Genomic DNA, 22,797 nt, shown 5'->3' with positions numbered 1-22,797 from the left:
AACTTTGCATCTGTGGATCTCGACCATTCCTTACATCCTCCTGTGATGAAGAGGAGGAGAAGGACACTGATAGATATATTTATGGAGCTCTTGGAGTATAACAAGTCCTAAATTAAGCATATTACATAGATTTTCTACTTTAACTGACCCAATGTGCTAGCTAATATTTATTTCTCATCTTATAGATAAGAAAACTAAAGTTTATGGAGTCTTCAACTTCATACCAACCCCAAGAGGCTGTGCCATTATTATCTTGTTATTATTTTAGACCAAAAATGTCCTGAATGCGGTTGACTCGTCTACTCGGGCTGCTACTGGGTGGCTTAAACAACAGGAGTGTGTTTTCTTATAGTTCTGGGGGCTGGATATTTCGAGATAAAGACTGGCCAGGTTTGGTTTCTAGTGAGGGCTGCTTCCTGGCTTTCAGATCACTGTCTCCTCACTGTAACTTCATATGGTGGAGATAGATTAAAATTTTAGTTGTATTTATTTATTTGGCTGTGTCGGACCTTTTCTTATTTGCAGCATGTGGGATCTTTAGATGCAGCGTGCGAGCTCTTAGTTGGGGTTGTGAGATCTAGTTCCCTGACCGGGGATTGAACCTACATTGGGAGCACAGAGTCTTAGCCACTGGACCACTAGGGATATCCCTCTCTTCCTTTTCTTACAAGGCAAACGACCCTTTAGGTGAGGACCTGCCTTTATGACCCCACTGAACTTTAATGACTTCCTAAAAGTCATTATAGGAAATGACTTCCTAAAAGTCGTTATATACCTGTCTTGATATATAGTCACACTGGGACTTAGAGCTTCACAGATATGAATTAGGGGGCGGGGAATGGGTGCAGCTTACCCCATGGTGGTGGTTAGACAATGTTTAGCTTGGCTTTACTGGACATAATTGAAGGCAGGAGGAGAAGGGGACAACGGAGGATGAGATGATTGGATGGCATCACCAACTTGATGGATATGAGTTTGAGCGAGCTCCAGGAGTTGGTGATGGACAGGGAAGTCTGGCGTGCTGCAGTCCATGGGGTTGCGAAACGTCGAATATGACTGAGTGACTGAACTGACAGAATGGACGTATGCTATTTATATTATTAAGACCTGAAAATGTTTGAGCTGGTAAGATAGCATCTTTTCTAGTACTTTCTAAACACTCCCCTTTCCCCATGAAGAGGGTGGATAGATCACTCTCTGAGACTGTCTGAGCATCTGACAGGTAGGGCCACTTCTCTGTTGCTTATCCAACAGCAAAAGAATTCATTTTCTTTGGACTTGAAGAAACTTGATCCTTTATGGGGGATCTTTTTATTATCCTGACAGAGGACTGCCTCAGATTGTTTCCTTGTTCTTCCTCTCTCTGTCCTTAGGTCAGAGTGGCTTCGATATCAAGACTTAGTCATTTTTCTCTTTTCTGCCTGCAGAACATGCCCTCTCCTCTAGAGGCTTCTGGTGACTGGTCCCTTTCTTTTCCAGGAAGCTAAAGAAGCTGTTTCGGAAGCTGAAAGATGAGACAGAATCTGAAGAAGCTGGCTCTGCCCATTCAAAGCATCCAGAGCAGTGGGACCTAGACTACAGCCTGGAACCTTACACTGGACTGACACCAGAGTATATGGAAATGAGTAAGATCCTATGGACTTTCCTTCTGCTGGAGGTGGGTTCAGATAAGGGGTCGGGGGTGAGGGGGAGGATTAGGAAAATCCCCAGGGCAGTGTCTGCTCCTTTGAAGGTTTCATGGCTACCCGATGTCACCTTCAGGGCCACGTGGAAGCTAAGAAGGAAGGGGCAGAAGGAGCCTTGAGTTGAAGTACCTCATCACCCATTTGATACTCATATGGAGCCCTCTTCTCTTTGCATCTCCTCTCCTCATCTATCTAATGAGAAGCTTTGTCTCTAGGTTCCTTCCCATGGTTTCTATCATGAGAGGCAATTGAGAAGTCTGAAATTTAAGAATGGACTTTCCATTAAGGAAGAGTAAAGTAGTCCCCTGACATCTGGGGCAAGGAATATCCATCTTGACAAGAAGAATAGAGGAGAGTCCCTCCCTGTGATCAGGCAGGGCTCAAAACATGTGAGCTTTTCTCTAAAAGTGGTGAGGATGTTTTGGGTAGGCGGTGAGAGGAGGATTTCTAGTTAGAATCTCTGATTGCCCTTGGATGAGCCTTGAGAGTGGGAGTGCGTGTAGCACAGGCTGGTAGACATGGTCATCTCAGATGTGGTTGGGGAGCCATGCGTTCTCCATCTTGAGCAGTGTCCCAGCTTGGACCAGCTGCCTTCAAATGCTTGGCCACTTGTGAATAATCCTGATCTCTCACTGGGGTGGATATTTGAGAAGCCTGTTTCCAAGACTTGGAACGAATGAATTAAAAACAGAGGACCAAGAGGGCAGATGTACCATCTAAATATTGACTCAATCTAGAGTGTGTGGAGAAGCATCAGTGAGATCTCACGACAGAATCACTCACTACTTTCTATCAATTGACCCTCATTGTGTTTGCATAATGGTTCCAGCCTCCTTTGGTTAATCCCTTCTCACAGGGGGCCACTCATGCCTCTGTGTATCAGGTACCTCACTTGTTATTTCTAATTGATATTTATCCTGTCTCTTCATAGTGTGTATGTGTGTGTGTTTGTGTGTGTGTGTGCATGCACACATGCACATGCATGTGTGTTAAGGGTACAGCAGTGGACAAGGTCTAGATTAGATGGCTAACAGCATTCTGTTCTAGCCCTGGGGTCTCTAAAAAGATGTGTTGGCTGCTCAGTCGTGTCCAGCTCTTTGTGACCCCATGGACTGCAGCCCACCAGGTTCCTCTGTCCATGGGATTCTCCAGGCTAGAATACTGGAGTGGGTTGCCATTTCCTTCTCCAGGGGATCTTCCCCACCCAGGGATTGAACCCGGGTCTCCCGCATTGCATTCTTTGCCGTCTGAGCCACCAGGGAAGCCCAGGGTCTCTTAAAATTCCAGGCAAATCCTAAGCTTTTTCATCTAAATAAACTTGCCAGAGAAGATCTAAATAAACTTGCCAAAGAAGAAACGGTCATTAGGCCTGCCTCAGGAGCAACAGACACAGAAAATTTTAAGACCCCGTTTGTGTAAACACATGGCCCCCTGCTGCTTTTCACCTCTCACCAAGCTCTACCTCTCATCCCTTTCCAACACTGAACCAGGCATTAACACAGACACAGCCGCTTGGATTTCAGATGTCCTTGTGTGTCTGCCATCCTCTTGGGAAGAAGAAATTGTTGCTAGATTGAGGCTTCCATTGGGGGAGGGGCTTGCTCCTCACTCCAGAATCCCTGTAGCTCTGTCTTTCAACCTCCATCTCCCAACTCAAGTCCCTCCCCTACCACCCAATTATTTGTGTAGGTGTTTACATAACTGTCTGCCTACCTCTCCAGAGGTGGCTATTTCAGAGCTCCCTCTCTTGAGTGATTAAGAGCAGAGAGGCTTGAGCTGTACTCCCTGGGTTCCAATACTGGGCTCTGTCACCAGTTAGCTGGACAGCTTTGGGTAAATGGCTAACCCTAGCCCTAACCCTGAGCCTGACCCCGACCCTGACCCTCACCCTAATTCTGGCCCTGACCCTAATGTCACAGGATAGTTGTAGCCATGAAATATTTATAAGGCACCCGGGGGAGGAATTGTGGTGCTGGAGGCAGACTCCTCAGTGTCCCTTGGACAGCAAGGAGATCAAATCAGTCCATCCTAAAGGAAATCAACCCTGAATATTCATTGGAAAGACTGATACTGAAGCTGAAGCTTCAATACTTTGGCCATCTGATGTGAAGAGCTGATTCACTGGAAAAGACCCTGATACTAGAAAAGATTGAAGGCAAAAGGAGAAGGGGGCACCAGGGGATGAGATGGTTGGATGGCATTGTCAACTCTATGGACATGAGTTTGAGCAAACTCCGGGAGACGATGAAGGACAGGGAAGCCTGGCCTGCTGCAGTCCACGGGGTTGCAGAAAATCAGACACGACGGAGCGACTGAACAACAGCTGAGGGAGGGGAGACAAGTCTGGAGACCAGGACAGTGTCTCCAGCAATCCAGGCTGATACCGATTCAGCCTTGAGTGGGGAGGAAGCCTGGACCACACAGCGGCTTTCCATACTGGGTTCCCCCGAAACTCACTCACAGAACTCTTGAGGCCATTTTGCTAAGCTATCAGTCATTTTAGAGACATGATTATTTTATTATAAGTGAAAGAGCAGTGTTTCTGACTTAGATGTCCTTCATTCCTAGTACCTCTGGGTTATCCTCTTCACCCTTTATGCGACCGTTTGCCCCCAGTATGATCACAGATGAGGTACAGGATAAACTTTACCCAACGATGACTTCATCTAGCTGTGTAGGCTACATGTGGTTGGAGGGTGTTCTGGTGTTCAGTCCTAGGCGTGCTGTGGCTGGCTACATAGCTTAATGCTTTTAAGTCAGCCAGGCCCTATTTCCTCATCTGAGAAGTAACTTTGATGAAAATAGCACCTAGTTTGTAGGATGCGTCTGAAAACTAGGAGATGAATCTGGAGCAGTTAACAACCAGTACTTGGGAAACTCCCCTGGTGGTGCAGTGGCTAAGACTTTGCACTGCCTATGCATGGGGTGTGGGTTCGACTCCTAGTTGGGGAATTAAGATCCTGCATGCCATGTGGCATGGCCAAGCAAATATGAAACCAAACAGCCCGCCATCTCGATACGCTTTCAATGAATATCAGCCACCACTGTCAGTGTCGAGAGTCTAGTTTCTTTCTCTTGAATCTAGAAATTGACTAAAAACCATCTGGAGGCCCTGAATGCAGTGAGCCCAGGAGGTTTTTCCCATCCCATCAGCGTAGGATCAGGTATTGATTTAAAGACTGAGAGTACGAGATTCCAAGGCAAATCTAAGAATCACGCTGGAAACCTGAGATATAAGCATTCTTAGATAGTTGTCCTTCCAGAGAACACGGAGGCCTTAGGGCTTTGCTTGTCAAGTCTGGCATCTCACATGGGCTCTTTTTTCATCATCTGTTGATCTCAAACCCGCAAACTTTTGTTCCTCTAGTCATCCAAAAAATAATCGCTATTGTCTTCCTGACTCAGGAATTCAATTATCCCTCGGTGAAACCTCCTCTAGTTTCTTAAATGCAGCCCAGGCTTTGGGGCCCTCAGGCTATTCATGTGGGTGATGAGCCACAATTCTTCTTGTCATTGACATTGTCATTACAGGAGACCTCATTTTTCTTAGTAGCGAGCTTACGATCCTGTCAAATCAAAAAGGAGTTGCGTGGGTGATTGCATATTTTGGAGTAAGTGCCAGATTCTTATTTTGAAAGACCAAGAGCTGTCAGTCTCCCCTGCTCTCTAGATACACCCACAGAGACATGTAAGAATTACCCAGCTGATGGAAACACACGGGACACCTTCTCTCCCCCCACCACCAAGAGACTCGGGCATCCATACCTTGCAGCTGCATCCAAGTTGTCTCATGAAATGGCAGATTGAAACTTCAGGATGCAGGAGGCACGTGGTTTGGTGTAGATCTTGAATACTCTGTGACTCCTTTCTGACTTTGCCTCATCTCTAGCTGGCGAGAGCACTGCTCAGGATTTTTTTATCCATGGCTCCTTACCTCACTGACTTTGCCTGTTGACTGAAAAAGAAAATTGCACCATCCAGGTGGTGGTAGTGGTAAAGAACCCGCCTGCCAATGCAGGAGACATAAGAGATACGGGTTCAATCCCTGGGTTGGATAGATTCCCTGGAGGAGGGCCTGGCAACCCACTCCAGTATTCTTGCCTGGAGAATCCCATAGACAGAGGAGCCTGGCGGGCTACAGTCGGTGGGGTTGCAAAGAGTTGGACATGACCTAAGTGACTGTGCATGCACATGCAGAAGTTGAGAATTATGTTTTATTTGGCGGACATGCTAAGGACTTAAGCCTAGGAGACAGGCTTTCGGATAGTTGAGAAAGACTATTCCAAAGAGGTAAGGGAGGAGCCAGGATACATCAGTTTTTGCGAAAAAACAAAATGGTAGTTATAACATCAAAAGATTACTGTTAATTAAAGAACAACCAGACATCTCAAATTAATGAATTTAGCACTTTTTTATGTCTGGGAAGGAAAGCTATGACAAACCTAGGCAGTGTATTAAAAAGTAGAGACATCACTTCGCCAACAAAGGTGTGTATAGTCCATGCTATGGTTTTTCCAGTAGTCATGTATGGATGTGAGAGTTGGACCATAAAGATGGCTGAGTGCCGAAGAATTGATGCTTTCAAACTGTGGTGCTGGGGAAGGCTCTTGAGCGTTCCTTGGCCTGCAAGGAGATAAAGCCAGTCAATCCTAAAGGAAATTAACCCAGAATATTCATTGGAAGGACTGATGCTGAAGCTGAAACTCCAATACTTTGGCCACCTGATTCGAAGAGCCAACTGATTGGAAAAGACTCTGATGCTGGAAAAGACTGAAGGCAGAAGGAGAAAAAGGCAGCAGAGGAGATGGTTAGATAGCATCACCAACTCAATGGACATGAATTTGAGCCAACTCTGGGAGATAGTGGAAGACAAAGGAGCCTGGCATGCTGCAGTCCATGAGGTGGCAAAGAGTTGGACACAACTCAGGGACTGAACAATAAAAACAAAATGTCTGGGAAGATGCAAGAGTCTGGGGTCACTGAAATCATCTCTTTGATATACACCTTAGCTACCTGGGGCCAGGATCCTGTTTTCTCCATCCTGAGTCCCCTCAGGCTGCTCAGTCAGGGTGGCTGCAGTGGCAGGTGACTTGATGGCCCTAACATCTTTTGTTGGCTGACTGGCAGGTGAATTTCTTGGTCCGCAGCCTCTACTAAGAATTTTGTATTGCCTTGTAAGTCCTCAACCTTCCCTCTTTGGACAATAGCAGGTACATCCTAATTGCTTTGTTTTCTACTAATTCTTCCCCTTTCCTTTCTCAGCTTTTTAAAAATTTATTGATTTTAATTGGAAGATAATTACTTTATAATTTGTGATGGTTTTTTGCCATACATCAACATGAATCAGCCATAGGCTTACATGTGTCCCCCTTCTCAGCTTTTAAAATGGCTTTTTAAAAACACAGTGTATGGAGGGAATAACATAGAAACATATACACTACCATATGTAACATAGATAGCCTGTGGCAATTTGCTTTGTGATTCAGGAAACTCAGACAGCTGTTATAGGCTCTGTAACAACTTAGAGGGATGGGAAACAGTGGGAGGTGGGAGGGAGGTCCAAGATGGAGGGGACGTAGGTAAACCTGTGGCTGATTCATGCTGATGTTTGGCAGAAATCAACAAAATATTGTAGAGCAATCATCCTTCAATTAAAAAGAAATTAATTATAAAATATAAATGAAAAAAACCCGGGATCCAGAGTGTATTATCTTTTCTGCCTAGAATCCTTCAACATTAGTGACTAACTCCCTTTCAGATAAAGTTCAGATGCCCTGGTGCAGCATCCAAGGATATCCACATGTGCTCATGTGGGGGGGTCTAAACCGGCATGTGCTAGCCTCTCTGCCACAGCAGGTTCTTGCTGAGTTGTTCAGGCTCAAATGCATCTCCAAGAGGCATTGCTTGGCTCTCCCATCCTCAGTTCCTCTCTTCTCCTATACCTGCTCTGGCACAGAAGGAAGTGAGAGTGCTCTAAGGGACGGACACTGAGTCCTCGTCCTCATTGCAACGCCCAGCCCAGCTCCTGGAACACAGGAAGGGCCCTATAAACTACTTCTGGAATGGATGGCCCCCTGACTCCCTTTCCTTCCACAGCAGAGAAACAGAGGCCTCCCTGCTCTGTATCCTGTGGTATCGGGCTGGCCTCCCTTTTCATAGTGGAGATTCACACACACACACACACACACACACATGCGCGCACACACACACACACACACACCCAGGTTTCCCTGGTGACTTAGTAGTAAAGAATTCACCTGCCAATGCAGGAGTCACAGGAGACACAGGTTTGATTCCTGGGTTGGGAAGATCCCCTGGAGGACTCCAGTATTCCTGCCTGGGTAATTCTAAGGGCAGAGGAGCCTGACCAGCTACAGTGCATGGGGTTGTAAAAAGTCAGATACGACTAAAGCGACTTAGCATGCATGCATGTGAGGCCAGGAAGAGACTGCATCCAGGGGAAACACTTCTGAGCCCTTCTGATGGGAGACTTGGTCCTGAGACTGTTCTGGGTTCTCTCACCACCCTCCAGACATCTCTGTGCAGTCACACGTGTTCTGTCTCCGCACCTACCTTCCGGCGGGGCTGGTCTTTGTCTGTAGCATCTCTGGAGGCTGTTCCCTCCATTCGGTTCAGCCTCTTTACCCCCAAACACGGTGCTTCCCCAGCTACACCCTCAGCACCACCTCTCACAAAGGCCAGCATCTCCCTGCCACCCTCTGGATTCTTTCTAAGGTCGTGTGGGTCTTGTCATCCATTGTTCAAAAACCTCCAGGTCTCCCACATCCTGAGCAAGGCCTCAGGAAGACATCTTTTCACTGTATTTACCCTTAGATTCTTGTTCACACTCTTGGTGCGATCACAATGAACACCGACCTCTCCCCAACCACAGCCCACACATCACTCTTTTTCTGCCTGACTGTATGTGTTGTCCTTGTCAAGGAATTCCTGTGCCTTCTTGCTCCCATGGCCAGCCAGCACCAATTCCATGTCACCTCCTCCTAGAAAGGTCCTTGTCCTTCCACCCACCCTTCTTCCCCCCCAACCCCAGCATAGTATTTTAGTCCCCCTCCCCCACAGTTTCAGACAAGCTGCCTCCTAAGACAGTCGTGGCTGTTGGTAACTGATTTCAGGGCCTTGCATGGGCTCTGAGAACCTTTCGGATAAATCTGCAGAGGGGGAGCTGAATACATTGAGGGTATCATTTATCTCGCTTTTCCTGATCCAGGCTGTAACAATCTCACTTCTAGTAGTGCTGGCATCTACTCTCATTTATTACCAGGCTGGTAATCCAGCGAGTGGGTTATCAAGAGTGGTGGTTATCCTTCTTTCTCTTCCTCCGCCTCCTCCTCCTATAGTCCCCCCTCCCCCTCCTCTGCGTGGCTGCCTTCTCCCCTCCCCCATCACAGGCCTCTTATGAGCTCCTTTCCAGAGAGCAAGTCAGGAAAGAGGAGAAGGCGTAATGCGAGCCCATCTACACTGCTCACAGGTAGCAGTGCTGGGAAAGAGCTTGGTGGGAGAGAAGACGCAAGTCTACATGTCAGAACCTTATTGGAGGCACTGGTTTCTGCCTTGGGCTTCCCTGGTGGCTCAGGGGATAAAGAATCTGACTTCAATGTGGGAGACAGGGATTTAGTCCCTGGGTCGGGAAGATCCGCTGGAGAAGGGAATGGCAACTTGCTCTAGTACTCTTGCCTGGAGAATTCCATGGATGGAGAAGCCTGGCGGGCTACAGTCCATGGGGTTGCTGAGTCAGACATGACTGAGCAACTCACAGCGACTCTATCACAGGACTCACACCACGACCTCTGCTTTCTCTGCACCCTGTCTCAAAGCCCGTTGCTCTCCAGATGGTCGCTGTAGGGTAAGGGAGCAGCAGCTCTCCTTCCCATCTTCCCAGGGGTTTTGAGGGTAAATCTGGCTTCCTGCATCCAGCGGGATGACCTTGGACATGTCACAGCATCTTTCTGGGCCTCACTTCTTCCTCGATAGCAAAGGGATTAGACCAAATGATGAGTTTTCCCTTGCAGAGGTGCAGCCCACTGGCCTGTGGTCCTAATCAGTGGTGTAATGTGTCATCAGTAGTGCCCGACTACTAATATGTTTTTTTAAAACATAAGGTAAACAGGACCAGTATCACCCTTGGCTTCTCATGCTTCTAGATTAGTTCTGAGTGAGAGAGGAGGGCGGTTTCTGCACAAAACCTCACTACCCCAGTGGAGCTGGGTGATGTGCAGAATAGTCTTTCACTGAATGTCATGATGAGAATTAAGACTTTCAAGCCAGGTCACCCCCAGGGTACCTTACCTGGGTGAGGTCACCCAGTGGTCCTTTATCTGCACCAGGTAACCCTATCAGGGTCCCTTACCTGGGCCAGGTCACCCCAGGGCCCCTTATCTGGACTAGAGTCATCCCAAGGTCCCTTCCAATGCTGACATCCTAGTCCATTCATACCAGTTGGACACTACATCTCAAAAGCAAGAGGCCCAGAGAGTGCTCCAGGTGGCTTCAGATCACCTTGAAGACCCATTAGTGAAACTGAGGCTAAAGCCTATCTCTAGACCATCCCACAGAAGAGTCCCATTAGGAACCGTGGCATTTGGTGCAGTGGGGGCAGGGGGCAGGGGGCAGAGTGGGTTTCCCCTTTCCTTCCTGATGGGCTAGACCTCCCCAATCCCAGAAAGACCCTTGACTTGGGCTTTGAACAGAAACGAGAGCCGTGAAACCAAAGCTGCCCACTGCTTCTGGCACGGCCCAACGCGGTGATCCCTGGCCCCGCTCTCAGCTGTCAGCTTCCTCCCCCAGTGATCCCCGGGACCACCCATGCCGACAGGAAGCATGCTGAGCCCACTCAGGGCCTGCCGGTTGTAATGGCGAGGCAGGTCATCAGCCAGGGAGGCTGCCGGGAGAGATGTATTATATTTGTATTTTTTCTAAATGGAGCTGGAACTGTGGCCCAGCAGGCCTGGGGGAGGGGCCTCGAGGTGAAGGGGAAGCCGGGAGTCTGGGGGCGGCAGGCATGGGATTGGTGGTGGGGATGGGCTGGCTCCAGACAAAGAGAAACCCGAGAGTGAGGGATTAGGCTGCAGAAACCTGTGAGGGGAGCGGCGGGCTTTCCAGGGAATCTCCAATATCAAACCCTTTTCCTGAAGAGCTTACTAGAAAAGACTTCAAGGTAAATCCCCCCTCCCTGGCTCAGAGCTGAGGTTAGAATGCTGGGGCCAGGAGTAGCCATGACATTAATCATCAGCGTCCCCAACCTGTCCCCAACCCCGGCGTGGGCTTCGAAGCTCCTTGGCTGCACACTCCTCCCAGCCCAGTTGTGGGGTTTTCCTCAGGGCCCTGATGAGAGAGAAAATCCTTTCATTGCTTTCAGAGCGAGGAAATCCTTTCGTTGCTTTCAGAGCAGCGAGCTAAAGTCTCTGGACACTCGCAGCCTTCGGCTTCGACAGCATGGAAATTTGGCATAAAAACACAGACTGGAATTTAATCCTCTAAGAGGAGTTTGGGGACACATTCCAAAAGAACCTCTTGATAAAGTCTTACCACCGTTTTATCAAACAAATTGTTGCTGTTTTGCCGCTAAGTCACGTCTGATTTTTTGCAACCCTGTGGGCTGTAGCCAGCCAGGCTCCTCTGTCCGTGGGATTGTAAGTGACACAGTTGAAGGGCAATGGCCTAGCTTCATGTTACTCACTAAATTGTGATGTGAGCTTCTTGAAGGTGAGACTTGTGTCTTAGTCACCAGGACCTGATATACAGTAGGTGCTCAATAAATGAAGATGAAGAAGAATAAAGAATGAAAGAGATAATCTTATATTGAGGAAATTGAAGACAAGGTGACAACTGGATTCTACAGATGTCACCATTTTTCATTTGTTTAAGTTTTTATTCAATTTGTTACAATATAGCTCCTGTTGTTTATATCCTATTTTTTGGGCCTGTGAGGCATGTGGGATCTTAGCTGCACCCGCTGCATTGGAAGGTGGAGTCTTAACCACTGGACCACTAAGGAAGTTCCCAGACATCACCATTTTTCAAAGCTGTCCAGACACCCTGGCTATATTGATTTAGCTGGAACAGTCTGCCTCTTCCCCTTCCCCCAGGGGCCAAGATACTTATTTTGAGGTGCTTTTAATTAGGAGATGCATGCATGCATTCTTAGTTGCTCAGTCATATCCGACTCTTTGCCACCTTTTGAACTGTAGGCCCCTAGACACCTCTGTCCATGAGATTTTTCAGGTAAGAATACTGGAGTGGGTTGCCATTTCCTCCTCCAGGGGATATTCCTGACCCAGGGATCGAACCTAGGTCTCTTGTATCTTCTGCACTGCTGGCAGATTCTTTACCTGCTGAGCCATCAGGGAAGCCCATTCTTACCATTGTGCCTGCTAAGTCACTTCAGTCATGTCCGACTCTTTGTGCCCCTGTAGACTGTAGCCTATTAGGCTCTTCTGTCCATGGGATTTTCTAGGCAAGAATACTAGAGTAGGTTGCCATTTCATCCTCCAGAGGATCTTCCTGACCCAGGATTTGATCAAATCCTAGTCTTCTACATTGCAGGCAGATTCTTTACCTGCTGAGCTACCAGGGAAGTCCTTAATTAGGGGAATCTTATCCCCTTAAGGGCAGGTCTTGTCCAGCAATACAAGTGATGGACTTATAAAATTATCTGGATAGGCCAGGCAAAATATCCCGTGTAATAGTCAACTCCTGATACGACTATGCTTCATAACGAATATCCTAGAGTCCCAGTGACTTGCAAATGAGCCAGAGAATAAAGAACAGTGGGGAGAGCTGGCTCCAAGCATCACGGAGTAGTCCACCATGGAAATGATCAAGTAAACGTGGCCACTTATGAAGTGTGGTAGGGAGTGAGAGAGCAATGTCTTAGGTGGCACCCAAGATTCTTTCCAACAGTCATATTGTTTGGTCATGGACAGTAGGGACCACACAGGGTAATTCCCAAGTTTCCAAGAGAGACTGATATGGAAAACAAGTCCCAAAGCTGCCTTAGCTGTAAGCGATGAGAATTTCCACAATATCTGTCCAACATCAGCACTGAAGCCTGCATATTCTGTCACACAACCCCAAGCTTGTGCGCTACAAGGCAGTGGCTCCAACAACCAGGAAATCCCTTTCCCAGAGTCATCCTGTTTATACAAACTGAGTCATCCCACTGGATAATCAGGTACCTGCCATCTTCTCCAAATGCCATTTAAACACAGTTCGGGCAGCATCCAGAGTCTCATTCCAGTATTTCTGGGAAGGAGGGTGAGTCACAGTTCATGTCTCTCCTCTTCTTTTGAAGCACACATTGCTCTGTGCTTGGAGCCCCTTTCCCCACAACAAATTAAGAGAAAAGGCAAGGGTATATTTGGATACCATGCCTGGAAGGCTCCTGATGTACAGGAGATGCCCAGTCATGCTTGAGAAATGAATGAGGGAGGGAGGCAGTGATGGAAGCAGTGTTTTAGGTTAAGATACGGAGAACTTGCTCGTGTTCCCATTTCTCTCCTTGCCATCAGCCAAGCTAAGAGTGCACTTCGTTGCTCAGCCACAGCCTAGTTGTGGGTCCTTAAAGGTTGTGTATTTGTGTCTCTCTCCTTAGTCTGTTCCTTATTTCCTTTTTCCTAAAACTCCATACACTTACATTACATATGTGTTCTTTTCATTGACTTTGCCCTCACCCTCTAAGAAGATGTAAGGGCAAAGGGATAAAGCAAATAAAGGTCCTTGGGGATTGGTTGCTTGGGAATTTCTCTTAATCTTGACTATTTTCACTGCTTTTCCACCTCATTGACTGCATCATCCCTGCCTGGATGGGTAGATGGGAAGATAGATGATGGATAAATGGATGGGGGAGTGGAGGAAGGATGCATGGGTAACTGCCCTTCACATCCCACTTTGGAGATGGAAAAAGTAAACAAGAGCGAGTCGGCCAAGCCTTTCATTTATTTACTCAATAAACTTTGGCTGGAAATGCACCAAGTGGTTCTCTGAAAATCAGAAGTGAATTGAAAGAGTTCAGAAACTCAATGCTCTCTAATTTTAAGAAGCTGATGTAAGATTTTTTCGGTGCCACGAATGCATGGCAGATGGAGCAATGACACAGAAAATGTCAAGTTCAGCTGCAGCGTGCCCCACCCGCCCCCCGTCCCCCGCCCCAGGCCCAGAAGACGCCCATATGTGGCAAAGTCACCCTGGGAAGGGAAAGCACCTGTACAGACTGATGGGGGCTCTGGTGTTCATAAAAGTTCATTCTCTGACAAAAAGATTAGACATCAGGTTGGAGAAACTCCCCAAAAGGAAACCTAAGATGCTTGAGAGTAACCGAGGTGGGGGGTGCAGAGGGAAGAATGCTGTAACTTTACGGTTGAATATTTACATTTCTGTGCAGCGAAAGGACCTTGAACTCCATTGGCATCAGAAACTATCTTTGTTTCCCAGCTTCATCAGTTTCTAGGTGTGTGGCCTTGGGAAAATTATTTCACCTCTCTGAGTCTGTTTTCTCACTTGTACAGTGGAGATAATAATACTTAATACCAGAGATTATTTTGTGAACAGGAGAGCAAGCTGCCTGCACATGGTGGGTGTTTAGGAATTGTTGGATGAAGCTCCATGACCTCTGAGGGTCTGGAGTTTTTCTAATAGAAGATAGGAGAAATGGGAAGATTTTTCCAGAAGACCATAGTCTCCAGGCCTTTAAGCCCCCTGTGGCTGAGAACCAAAATTTCCTGCCTTTTTCTGTGGCCATCAGTGGAGTTCACATCTGAAGACTCCCATGACCCTAAGCTCTATTTCTGGGGTAGCCAAGAGGGATGATTGTGGACTGGTCTGTATCCATCATCCTGAGATTGACTGTTATGCCAGACTCTGAGTTCCTGAGGAGCAGAGCTCTCAGAAAGGCATTGGTCCTTCTACATTCATCCAGAGGAATTACTGTTTCACAATTCACAAGGGATGAGGAACAGTGGGGACTGAGTCTGTCTTAACCACAAGGAAATGAAAAAAACTTGCCCTTACTGATCTGTCCTGGTGCTTTGCTGATTTGTAGGCAATAGACTCTTAATACTTAAGCCATGACTTCAAGGCTGGTCTTTCCTGTTACAACTTCCAGGGTTTCTGAATTGAGTTCAATCCATTATATATGGAAATATATATACATATATATATATGTATATATATATATGTGTATATATATGTATATATATATATATATGTATATAATGAGAGCTGAACCATAAAGAAGTCTGAGTGCCAAAGAATTGATGCTTTTGAATTGTGGCGAAGAAGACTCTTGAGAGTCCCTTGGACTGCAAAGAGATCAAACCAGTCAGTACCAAAGGAAATCAACCCTGAATATTCATTGGAAGGACTGTTGCTGAAACTGAAGCTCCAATACTTTGGTCACCGGATGTGAAGAACTGATTCATTGGTAAAGACTGATGCTGGGAAAGATTGAAGGCAAAAGTAGAAGGGGGCAGCAGAGGATGAGATTGTTGGATGGCATCGCTGACTCAGTGGACATGTGTTTGAGCAAACTCCAGGAGATTGTGAAGGACAGGGTAGCCTGGTGTGCTACAGTCATGGGGTTGCAAAGAGTCAGACATGACTGAGAGACTGAACTTGCTTAGCAACAGCCATATATAAACCCCAGGTGATCCTTTGGAGATTGAAAGGAAATTCAACCTACTGTCTTTATTTCCTCAGTAGTCTGTGAATTTGATGAATGGATTGGCAAGAGAGACCTCAATTACCAAACACACCAGGGGTTTCCCTGGCGGCTCAAATGGTAAAGAATCTGCCTGCAATTCAGGATACCCAGGCTTGACCCCCAAGTTTGGAAGATCCCCTGGAGAAGGGAATGACAATCTTCTCCAGTATTCTTACCTGGAAAATCCCATGGACAGAGGAACCTGGCAGGCTACAGTCCATGGGGTCGCCTAGAATCAGACACGACTGAGCAAGTGACACCAACTAATCAAACATGCAGAAAACCTTCAGAGGTCTCTTTGGCTTGTTCTTCAAGTCAAACCCAATGGTTGTGAGTCTGTCCATATTCCTGCTGGGGAGGATAAGTTACTCCTGCCCTGGTACTGTGCTCTGTTAATGCTGCCCTTGAAAGTCTGACTCCAAGACATAGCCAGGATTTGCTTACATGTCCATCTTCTCCACTATATCCTGTGAACTCTTGAAAGGACAGGGTAGCCTGGTGTGCTGCAGTCCATGGGGTTGCAAAGAATCAGACATGACACAGTAATCTGTTCATCTTTGCTTCCTTAGCAGTGAGCATGGTGCTCAGTATCTAGACTGTGCCCAGTAGATGCTTGTTCGATGAATGAGTGAATGAATCCATAAGTAATGGATGATGGACATTGAGCGCCTTCTTATGCTTCTACTGTCAAGACTTTTACTATTTTCCTAAGCAATAGAGGTCCATTCCAAGAAAGCCAATCATGTGCCTTCTCCTAACTCTTCCTGTTTATGTGGTCCATCAACACTTACAAATCTTTTTCACACCAGACACAGTGCCGAGCACAGTTGTCTTCCCTTGTTCTTAGGAGAAGGGGATCGCTGGACACTGTCTGGAAATGCAGGCTGATGAAATAAACAGTGATGACCGTCCCATGCTTTATTTTTACCTAAGTGTTACATTCATGGGCTGTTTCTAGCTGAATCTTTTCTGTGACCACCTCCTGAGTGAGGAGACAGACTCATGCCAACATATTCTTGAGTCTTTCCCTTCCATTGCTTATTAGAGGCTCATGACGGGGAGAATTTTTTTTTTCCCCCCAGCCTCACCATATGTGGGATCTTAGTTCCTCTGCCAGGGATGGAACCAGACACTGCATTGGAAGCACAGCGTCTTAAGGAGTGGACCTCCAGTGAAATCTCAACAGGGAAGAGCCTTAAACCTCCAGCTTTTAATCCCTTTAAACTGACTATATCATACAATTACTAAATTATAGAAAGAATTTTAGAAAGCTATGGTTATTTCCTTTAGAATTAGACTCTCCTAACTGATGGTTTTTACAACCAACTTTCTTCAAAGTCTTCCGTGTGCGTGACAGCACTGAGGCTGTCCGTGTGGACGTGTCAGAGCCATGTTAGAACTTCGTGGCCCCCTCTCCCTCCCCGTCACTAAACACAATGATTTCCATCCACACATTTCAGGCGTCTGCTTCTTTTCGTGTTTGTTTTGTATTTACAGCTGGTGACATTAAGTTCATAGTCACGAAACAAGATAACCTCTCAACATCTACTACGGGAAGGACGCCACACAAAATGGCGGGGCCGCGGAAGAGTCAAAAACGTCAATAGTCTAAAAGGAGATTATCTGACTTGTGCTTCCGGCGCAAGTCAGATAAACAGGGAGAGGGATGTGTGCAGGGCATCATGGGAACGGGGAGGAGAGGTGCCCCGGCTCCCAGTTCTGCCTGGAGGAGGGATGGGGAGTGGAGCGGGGGAGACCCTTCACGGAGGACGTTCAGTGGAACCTGAAATAGAAATGGTAATCCATCCAACAGACAGGAAGAGGAGGAAAATGATAGATTTCCGTGGCACGTACCAAGGCTCAGGAATATGGGCAATGTGGTGAATGTAGGGAAGTCCGAATGGTTTTGAAACACTTGGCAAGCTTGCAGATTCGGTCTCCAAGCGCCGTGGCTCAGTGTCAGCTTAGAGCGTGGGTGGGGAGCACGTGCATGTGCAAAACTAACTCAGGGTCATATCTGAAAGGTCTTGAATGCCATACCAAAGATCTGGGCGGTATCCTGTGTGAGGGTGTGTGTGTGTGTGATGGAAGGGTAGATACGTTCACTGAAGAATTTTGAGTAAATGAAAAACAACGTGTGTTCCATCAAGAGCTTTTCCACCAGTCCTGGCGGGTCCACTCTATCCCACTTGATACACTATTCCTTAAGCTGATCATCCTGAAATGTCCTTCCTGGACAATGTTGAGTGTAATCCACTCCTCCTTGTTATTTTAACCTAAGCCCAGGTAATCAAGGCCAAGATTTTAATTGCATCAGGCAGCACAGGGCTGCAGCTGCATATTTTCAAAGGAGACTGGTTGCTGGGGATTGAGAAGAGAAAACCAATGGGGTTTGTGCTTAGGAGGCTTTCTAGTCTCTTTGCTTTCAGCTAGGTGTCTCTGGAGCACTTGCCAGCAGGCTTTGTAAAGATTTTGTTGAAAATCAACTTATGAATTCCTCCCTAATTGGCTTGGCCCAGGTCTAATCTGTTATTGGTGGAGCCAGCCTGGCTTCTATTATGCAGAGTGCTGAGGATTTCCGGCCTGCTCTGAGCCTTGTGGAGGCTGGCTATTTTTAGAAGCCAGTCTTGGTGTTGGTGAAGGCTGGTATGCTGTGTCCTATGAAGTGACCCCCGAAGGCCGCCCATCTGATACGGAGTGTAGATCTCCGACAACAAAAAGCAAGTCTTGGAATTGACATTTGTATGCCAGAGGTTTATGGTTTTATACATTTTTTTCCTCTCCCCAAGATGAAACAAAGCTTTCTCTTTGTTCCTGCCTCTCTAAGTGGATTCCTGGAAATGGGCCGTGTACCCGGTCCAAGCCTTGGTAACACCTGTGGCCGTGGAACGTATTCTGAGTGTGGTTTCTCTTGGCCCCAGGACACCCTGGAGAAGCGTCAGAGGAGGGACAGGGTGGTGGTGTCACTGGCCTTTGCTGAGTTCACCTTCTTAAGGTTGTTCGGTGTAAAACATACAGACATGCCTGGAAAAGGCAAGAGGAGAGACCCAGTGTGGGGTTGGGATCATTTCTGGGCACTTTTAGCACTGAGGAGACCCAAGATCTAGGACTGAGACTCCCTGTGATGGAGAGCTGGTGAAAGAGAAGATGCAAAGATCAGGGCAGCCCCCTCAGAGGAGAGGGCTCAAGTCTGCCTTGGGAATTCATGAGGGAGGAAGCCGAGGAAGTGGAGAGCCCTAATTTTTCCTAAGATCCTGGAAGGAAGGACAGTGGATTTCTGAGTGCCATTTGCATGAGTGTGGAGAGGACAGCCTGTATCAGTTTATAGGCTCTTAGACGTAACCCACCCCATTTCTTCCCCATCAGAGTTTAAGCAGTTCTGTTAGAGGAAGTCACTCATACAAACATCACCCGTTTATAGACCTGAGCTTATTAGAATCAAGGAGACCAACTTAGAGCCCCAGGAATAAGGACAGATTCATCTATATACTTAAATACAAACATGCATTTTACAGGCTTCGGAAAACTAGTCTGACATCTGTTTTGCTTTCCTTGTTAATTCTACCCCACTTCACTCTCTACTTGCCCTCACCCCACCCCTGACTCTAAAGTGAATTCCTCAGCAAAGCCTGAGTTAAGGGATATGATAGACCCTGCATTTGAAGCTGGCTCCCAAAGCTTGCTTTGGAAGATTTCTTCTCCTGGAGGAGGAAATGGCAACCCACTCCAGTACTCTTGCCTTGAAAATCCCATGGATGGAGGAGCCTGCCAGGCTACAGTTCATGGGGTCACAAAGAGTCAGACACAACTGAGGACTTCACTTTCACTTTCAGCCAGCTAACTAGCCAGGCAGTTGTTCATCTCAAGGACCTGACCTTGACAAATCTGTGCCTTCTGGTATGTCTTGCCACCATCTGGCAGCTGTTGGTCTCCTAGGGCCTGTGGGGAATCCCCTGGGCATCGTGGACCATGGCTAGGGTAGCACACCAGGTCAGGGAGAGCCACAGCCCTTGACCGTGGCCCAAGCAAACTGCCAGACCAAAACAGATGTGCTGGTGAAGTTCTGTGCATTCTCTCTGTCTCGAAACTTCTGCTTCATTTTTATTTCATTTGTTGATTTAAGTTTGGATCCTGGTTTTTCTTCTTTTTTTTAAAAAAATTAATAAATTTACTTTTGGCTGTGCCAGATCTTAATTGCTACGTGGGCTTTTCTCTAGTTGCAGCTATTGAGGGCTAAATTTTCATTGAGGTGCTCAGGCCTCTCATTGCGGTGGCTTCTAGTTGCAGAATGCAGGCTCTGGGGCCTGTAGGCTCAGTAGCTGCGGCTCCTGGCCTCTAGAGAAGAGACTCAGTAATTGTGGCACATGGGCTTAGTTGCTCTGAGGCATGTGAGATCTTCCGGGATCAGGGATTGAGCCCATGTCCTGCACTGGCAGGAGGATTCTTTACCGGCGAGTCACCAGGGGAGCCCCTGGTTTTTCTTTCTTTTCGTGGATATCCTCGAATCTTGAAGGTTCTCCAAGAGAATGGGAATCACAGCACCACAGCAAATCAGAACTGAAGGGGATTTAAAGTGGTTTCTTCAATTTGAACATGAAGATGCAGAAGCCCAATAAAACAGGGAGGATTGCCTAAGGACCTGGGGCTACTGAAAAACACGTCCAGGGCTGGAGGTGAGGCCTCCGACTCTCCTTCAGTGTTTGTACCTTAAACATGTGTCTGTTTAAGGTACACGTAGGCAGGATACATTGCAGCCATCTGTACTCCAGTAATAATGAAGAATACACAGGACGGGTATCACTGAACAGTTACTAAGTGACAGACGTTGTTGTGAGCACTTTATGTATGCAATATTATTTACCCTTTTGTCAACCTACTGGGTGGGTATTTTTATTATTCTCAATTTGTAACTGGTTAATAACTTGCCTTAATAATTAGGCAACTCTTGGTGGTCCAATGGCTAAGACTAGATTCCACATTCCCAATGTAGGGTGCCCAGGTTCAACTCCTAGTCAGAGAACTAGATTCCAGAAGCTGCAACTAAGAGCTCGTATGCCTCAATTAAAGATCCTGCATGTTGTGATGAAGACCTGATGCAGCTGAATAAATTAACAAATAAAATATTTTTTAAATAGGGAGGTGTTTTTTAATAATTTTATATATTTTTGTCTGTGCTGGGTCTTTATTGCTGTGTGGTTTTTTTCTAGTTGCGGCGAGCAAGGGCTACTCTCTAGTTGCGGTATATGGGCTTCTCACTGGGGCTTCTCTTGTTGGGGAGCACAGGCTCTGGGCTTCAGTAGTTGCAGCTCTTGGGTTCTAGAGCACAGGCTCAGTAGTTATGCGTGAGCTTAGTTGCTCCATGGCATGTGGGATCTTCCCAGACCAGGGATTGAACCCATGTCTTCTGCATCGACGGCAGATTCTATACCACTGAGCCACCAGGGAAGCCCTAGGGAGGTCTTATTAGACTGACTTTCTTGAGACTCAGGTCTAACTTTGCATCAGCAAATCTGTACTGAGCCCCTGCAAGGGATGGAGCTCTGCCTTCAGGAGATAAAGGCACACAGATAAATCAATCACAGCAGTGCACAGTGACAGCTATAACAGAGCAACCACTTTGTTAGAGGAGGGATGGACTTCTCCAAGGAGATAGCATTTGACTGTTCTTGGGGATGCGTAGACTTTTGCCAGCTGGAGAATGAGTGCTTGTGTGCCAGTGAAGGGAGATGCTGAGGGGTTCAGGGGGAAATCCAGAGGTGAGGAGCTCAGGGTCCTGGAAGGCAGAAGCATCATGGCTGTGGGAGTGCTGGGAGGCTGGCTAGAGAGGTAAGATGATCCAGTACCTATGTCCTGAGACAGGGAATCTGAATTCTATCCAGTAACAGAGAGGAGCCAACAGGAAGGCTTGTGAGTAGGTCAGGCGATGTTCTTGGATTCCTGGAGACTTGGGGCTGGACGGATGTAGTGTCTGTGCTTAGTCGCTCACTCGTGTCTGACTCTTTGAGACTCGGTGGACTATAGCCCGCCAGGCTCCTCTGTCCATGGGGATTCTCCAGGCAAGAAGATTGGAGTGGTTGCCATGCCCTCCTCCAGGGGATCTTCCCTTCCCAGGGATTGAACCCATGTCTCCCACATTGCAGGCACATCCTTTACCATCTGAGCCACCAGGGAAGCCCAGGAATACTGGAGTGGGTAACCTATTCCCTTCTCCAAGGGATCTTCCCAACCCAGGAATCGAACTAGGGTCTCCCATGACAAGGAAAGCAGGTAGGAGGAGGTGGTTGCAATTGTACCGGGAGACGTGATGAGGGCCTGGACTCCTTACAGCCATCTGACTTGCACAGGCTGCCTCCACTCCTCTGCCCGCACTGATTCTGGAGGGGAGTGAAGTGGGGCTGCTGTCTTTAATGCATTCTGTCTGCAGGGACAGCACATCCTTCAAATCTAAGCTTCCGTGTCCATATGGAGACTCCCCACGGTCCCCACCCTGAGCAGGCTTGAGCTCTCTTCTTCCGGTCTCCACTTTGTCTAGTACATTCTTCTTTCTCTCTTGCTGTACATCGAGTTTCCTTGCACATCTTCGTACATTTCTGTCTTCTGCTTCACACCAAGCTCCTTGAAGGCAGGTCCAGACCTTTATCTCCTTAAATACTTGGCACCATGCCTGACATTCAGTGAGCTCTCGGTACGCATGTGATGAATGAATCTACTTCCTAAATAAGGCAGTGACTACAGATAGGGCAAGAAGTGGCCAACTTTGGGAGATTTTTTTAAAAGTTTACTTTATTGAAGTGTAGTTGATTTATAATTTTGTTTTAATTTCTGCTGTACAGCACAGTGATTCAGTTTTATACGTAAATAAAATATAATATATATTCATATTTTCCCATCATAGCTTATGACAGTAAATTGAATATAGTTTTCTGTGCTACAGTAGGACATAGTTTTCAAGTTACATCAAGGGTCAGCAAATGAATCCAGCCCACTTTATTTACCGCTTTTGTAAATAAAGTTTTATTGGAATATAACCAAGCCCGTTGGTCCATGTTTGGCTCCAGCTGTTTTCACTCTGCAAAGGCAGAGTTAAGTCATATGACCAGACCATGCAAAAATAGTTACTATCTGCTCAGCCATAAAAAAGCATGAAATATTGCCATTGGCAGCACCATAGATGGACCTCGAGATGATCATACTAAGTGAAGTGAATCATCCAGAGAAAGCAAATATTATATATCTCATATGTCAAATCTAAAAAGTAATACAGGGACTCCCCTGGCAGTCCAGTGTGGTTAAAACTTCACCTTCCAATGCAGGGGGTGGAGGTTTGATCCCTGGTGGGGAAGCTTAAGATCCCACATGGCTTGCAGCCAAAAAACCAAAACATAAAACAGAAGC

The 22,797-nt window shown here is 46.9% G+C and overlaps 1 protein-coding gene across 2 annotated transcripts in view; it reads left to right on the top strand.

The window, feature by feature from the left end:
• ANO2 (anoctamin 2) overlaps positions 1–22,797 on the top strand; it is a 336,156-nt gene that overhangs the window by 295,901 nt on the left and 17,458 nt on the right. For both annotated transcript variants that reach the window (XM_043882141.1, XM_043882142.1), the window contains exon 20: positions 1,480–1,625. In XM_043882141.1, the coding sequence (XP_043738076.1) occupies positions 1,480–1,625 (146 nt within the window). The remainder of the gene's footprint in view (positions 1–1,479; positions 1,626–22,797) is intronic.

This window comes from Cervus elaphus, chromosome 22 (genome assembly GCF_910594005.1).
Source record: "Cervus elaphus chromosome 22, mCerEla1.1, whole genome shotgun sequence".
NCBI lineage: Eukaryota > Metazoa > Chordata > Mammalia > Artiodactyla > Cervidae > Cervus > Cervus elaphus.
Note: the sequence above shows the minus strand (reverse complement) of the source record. Positions and strands in the feature narration are given on the sequence as shown.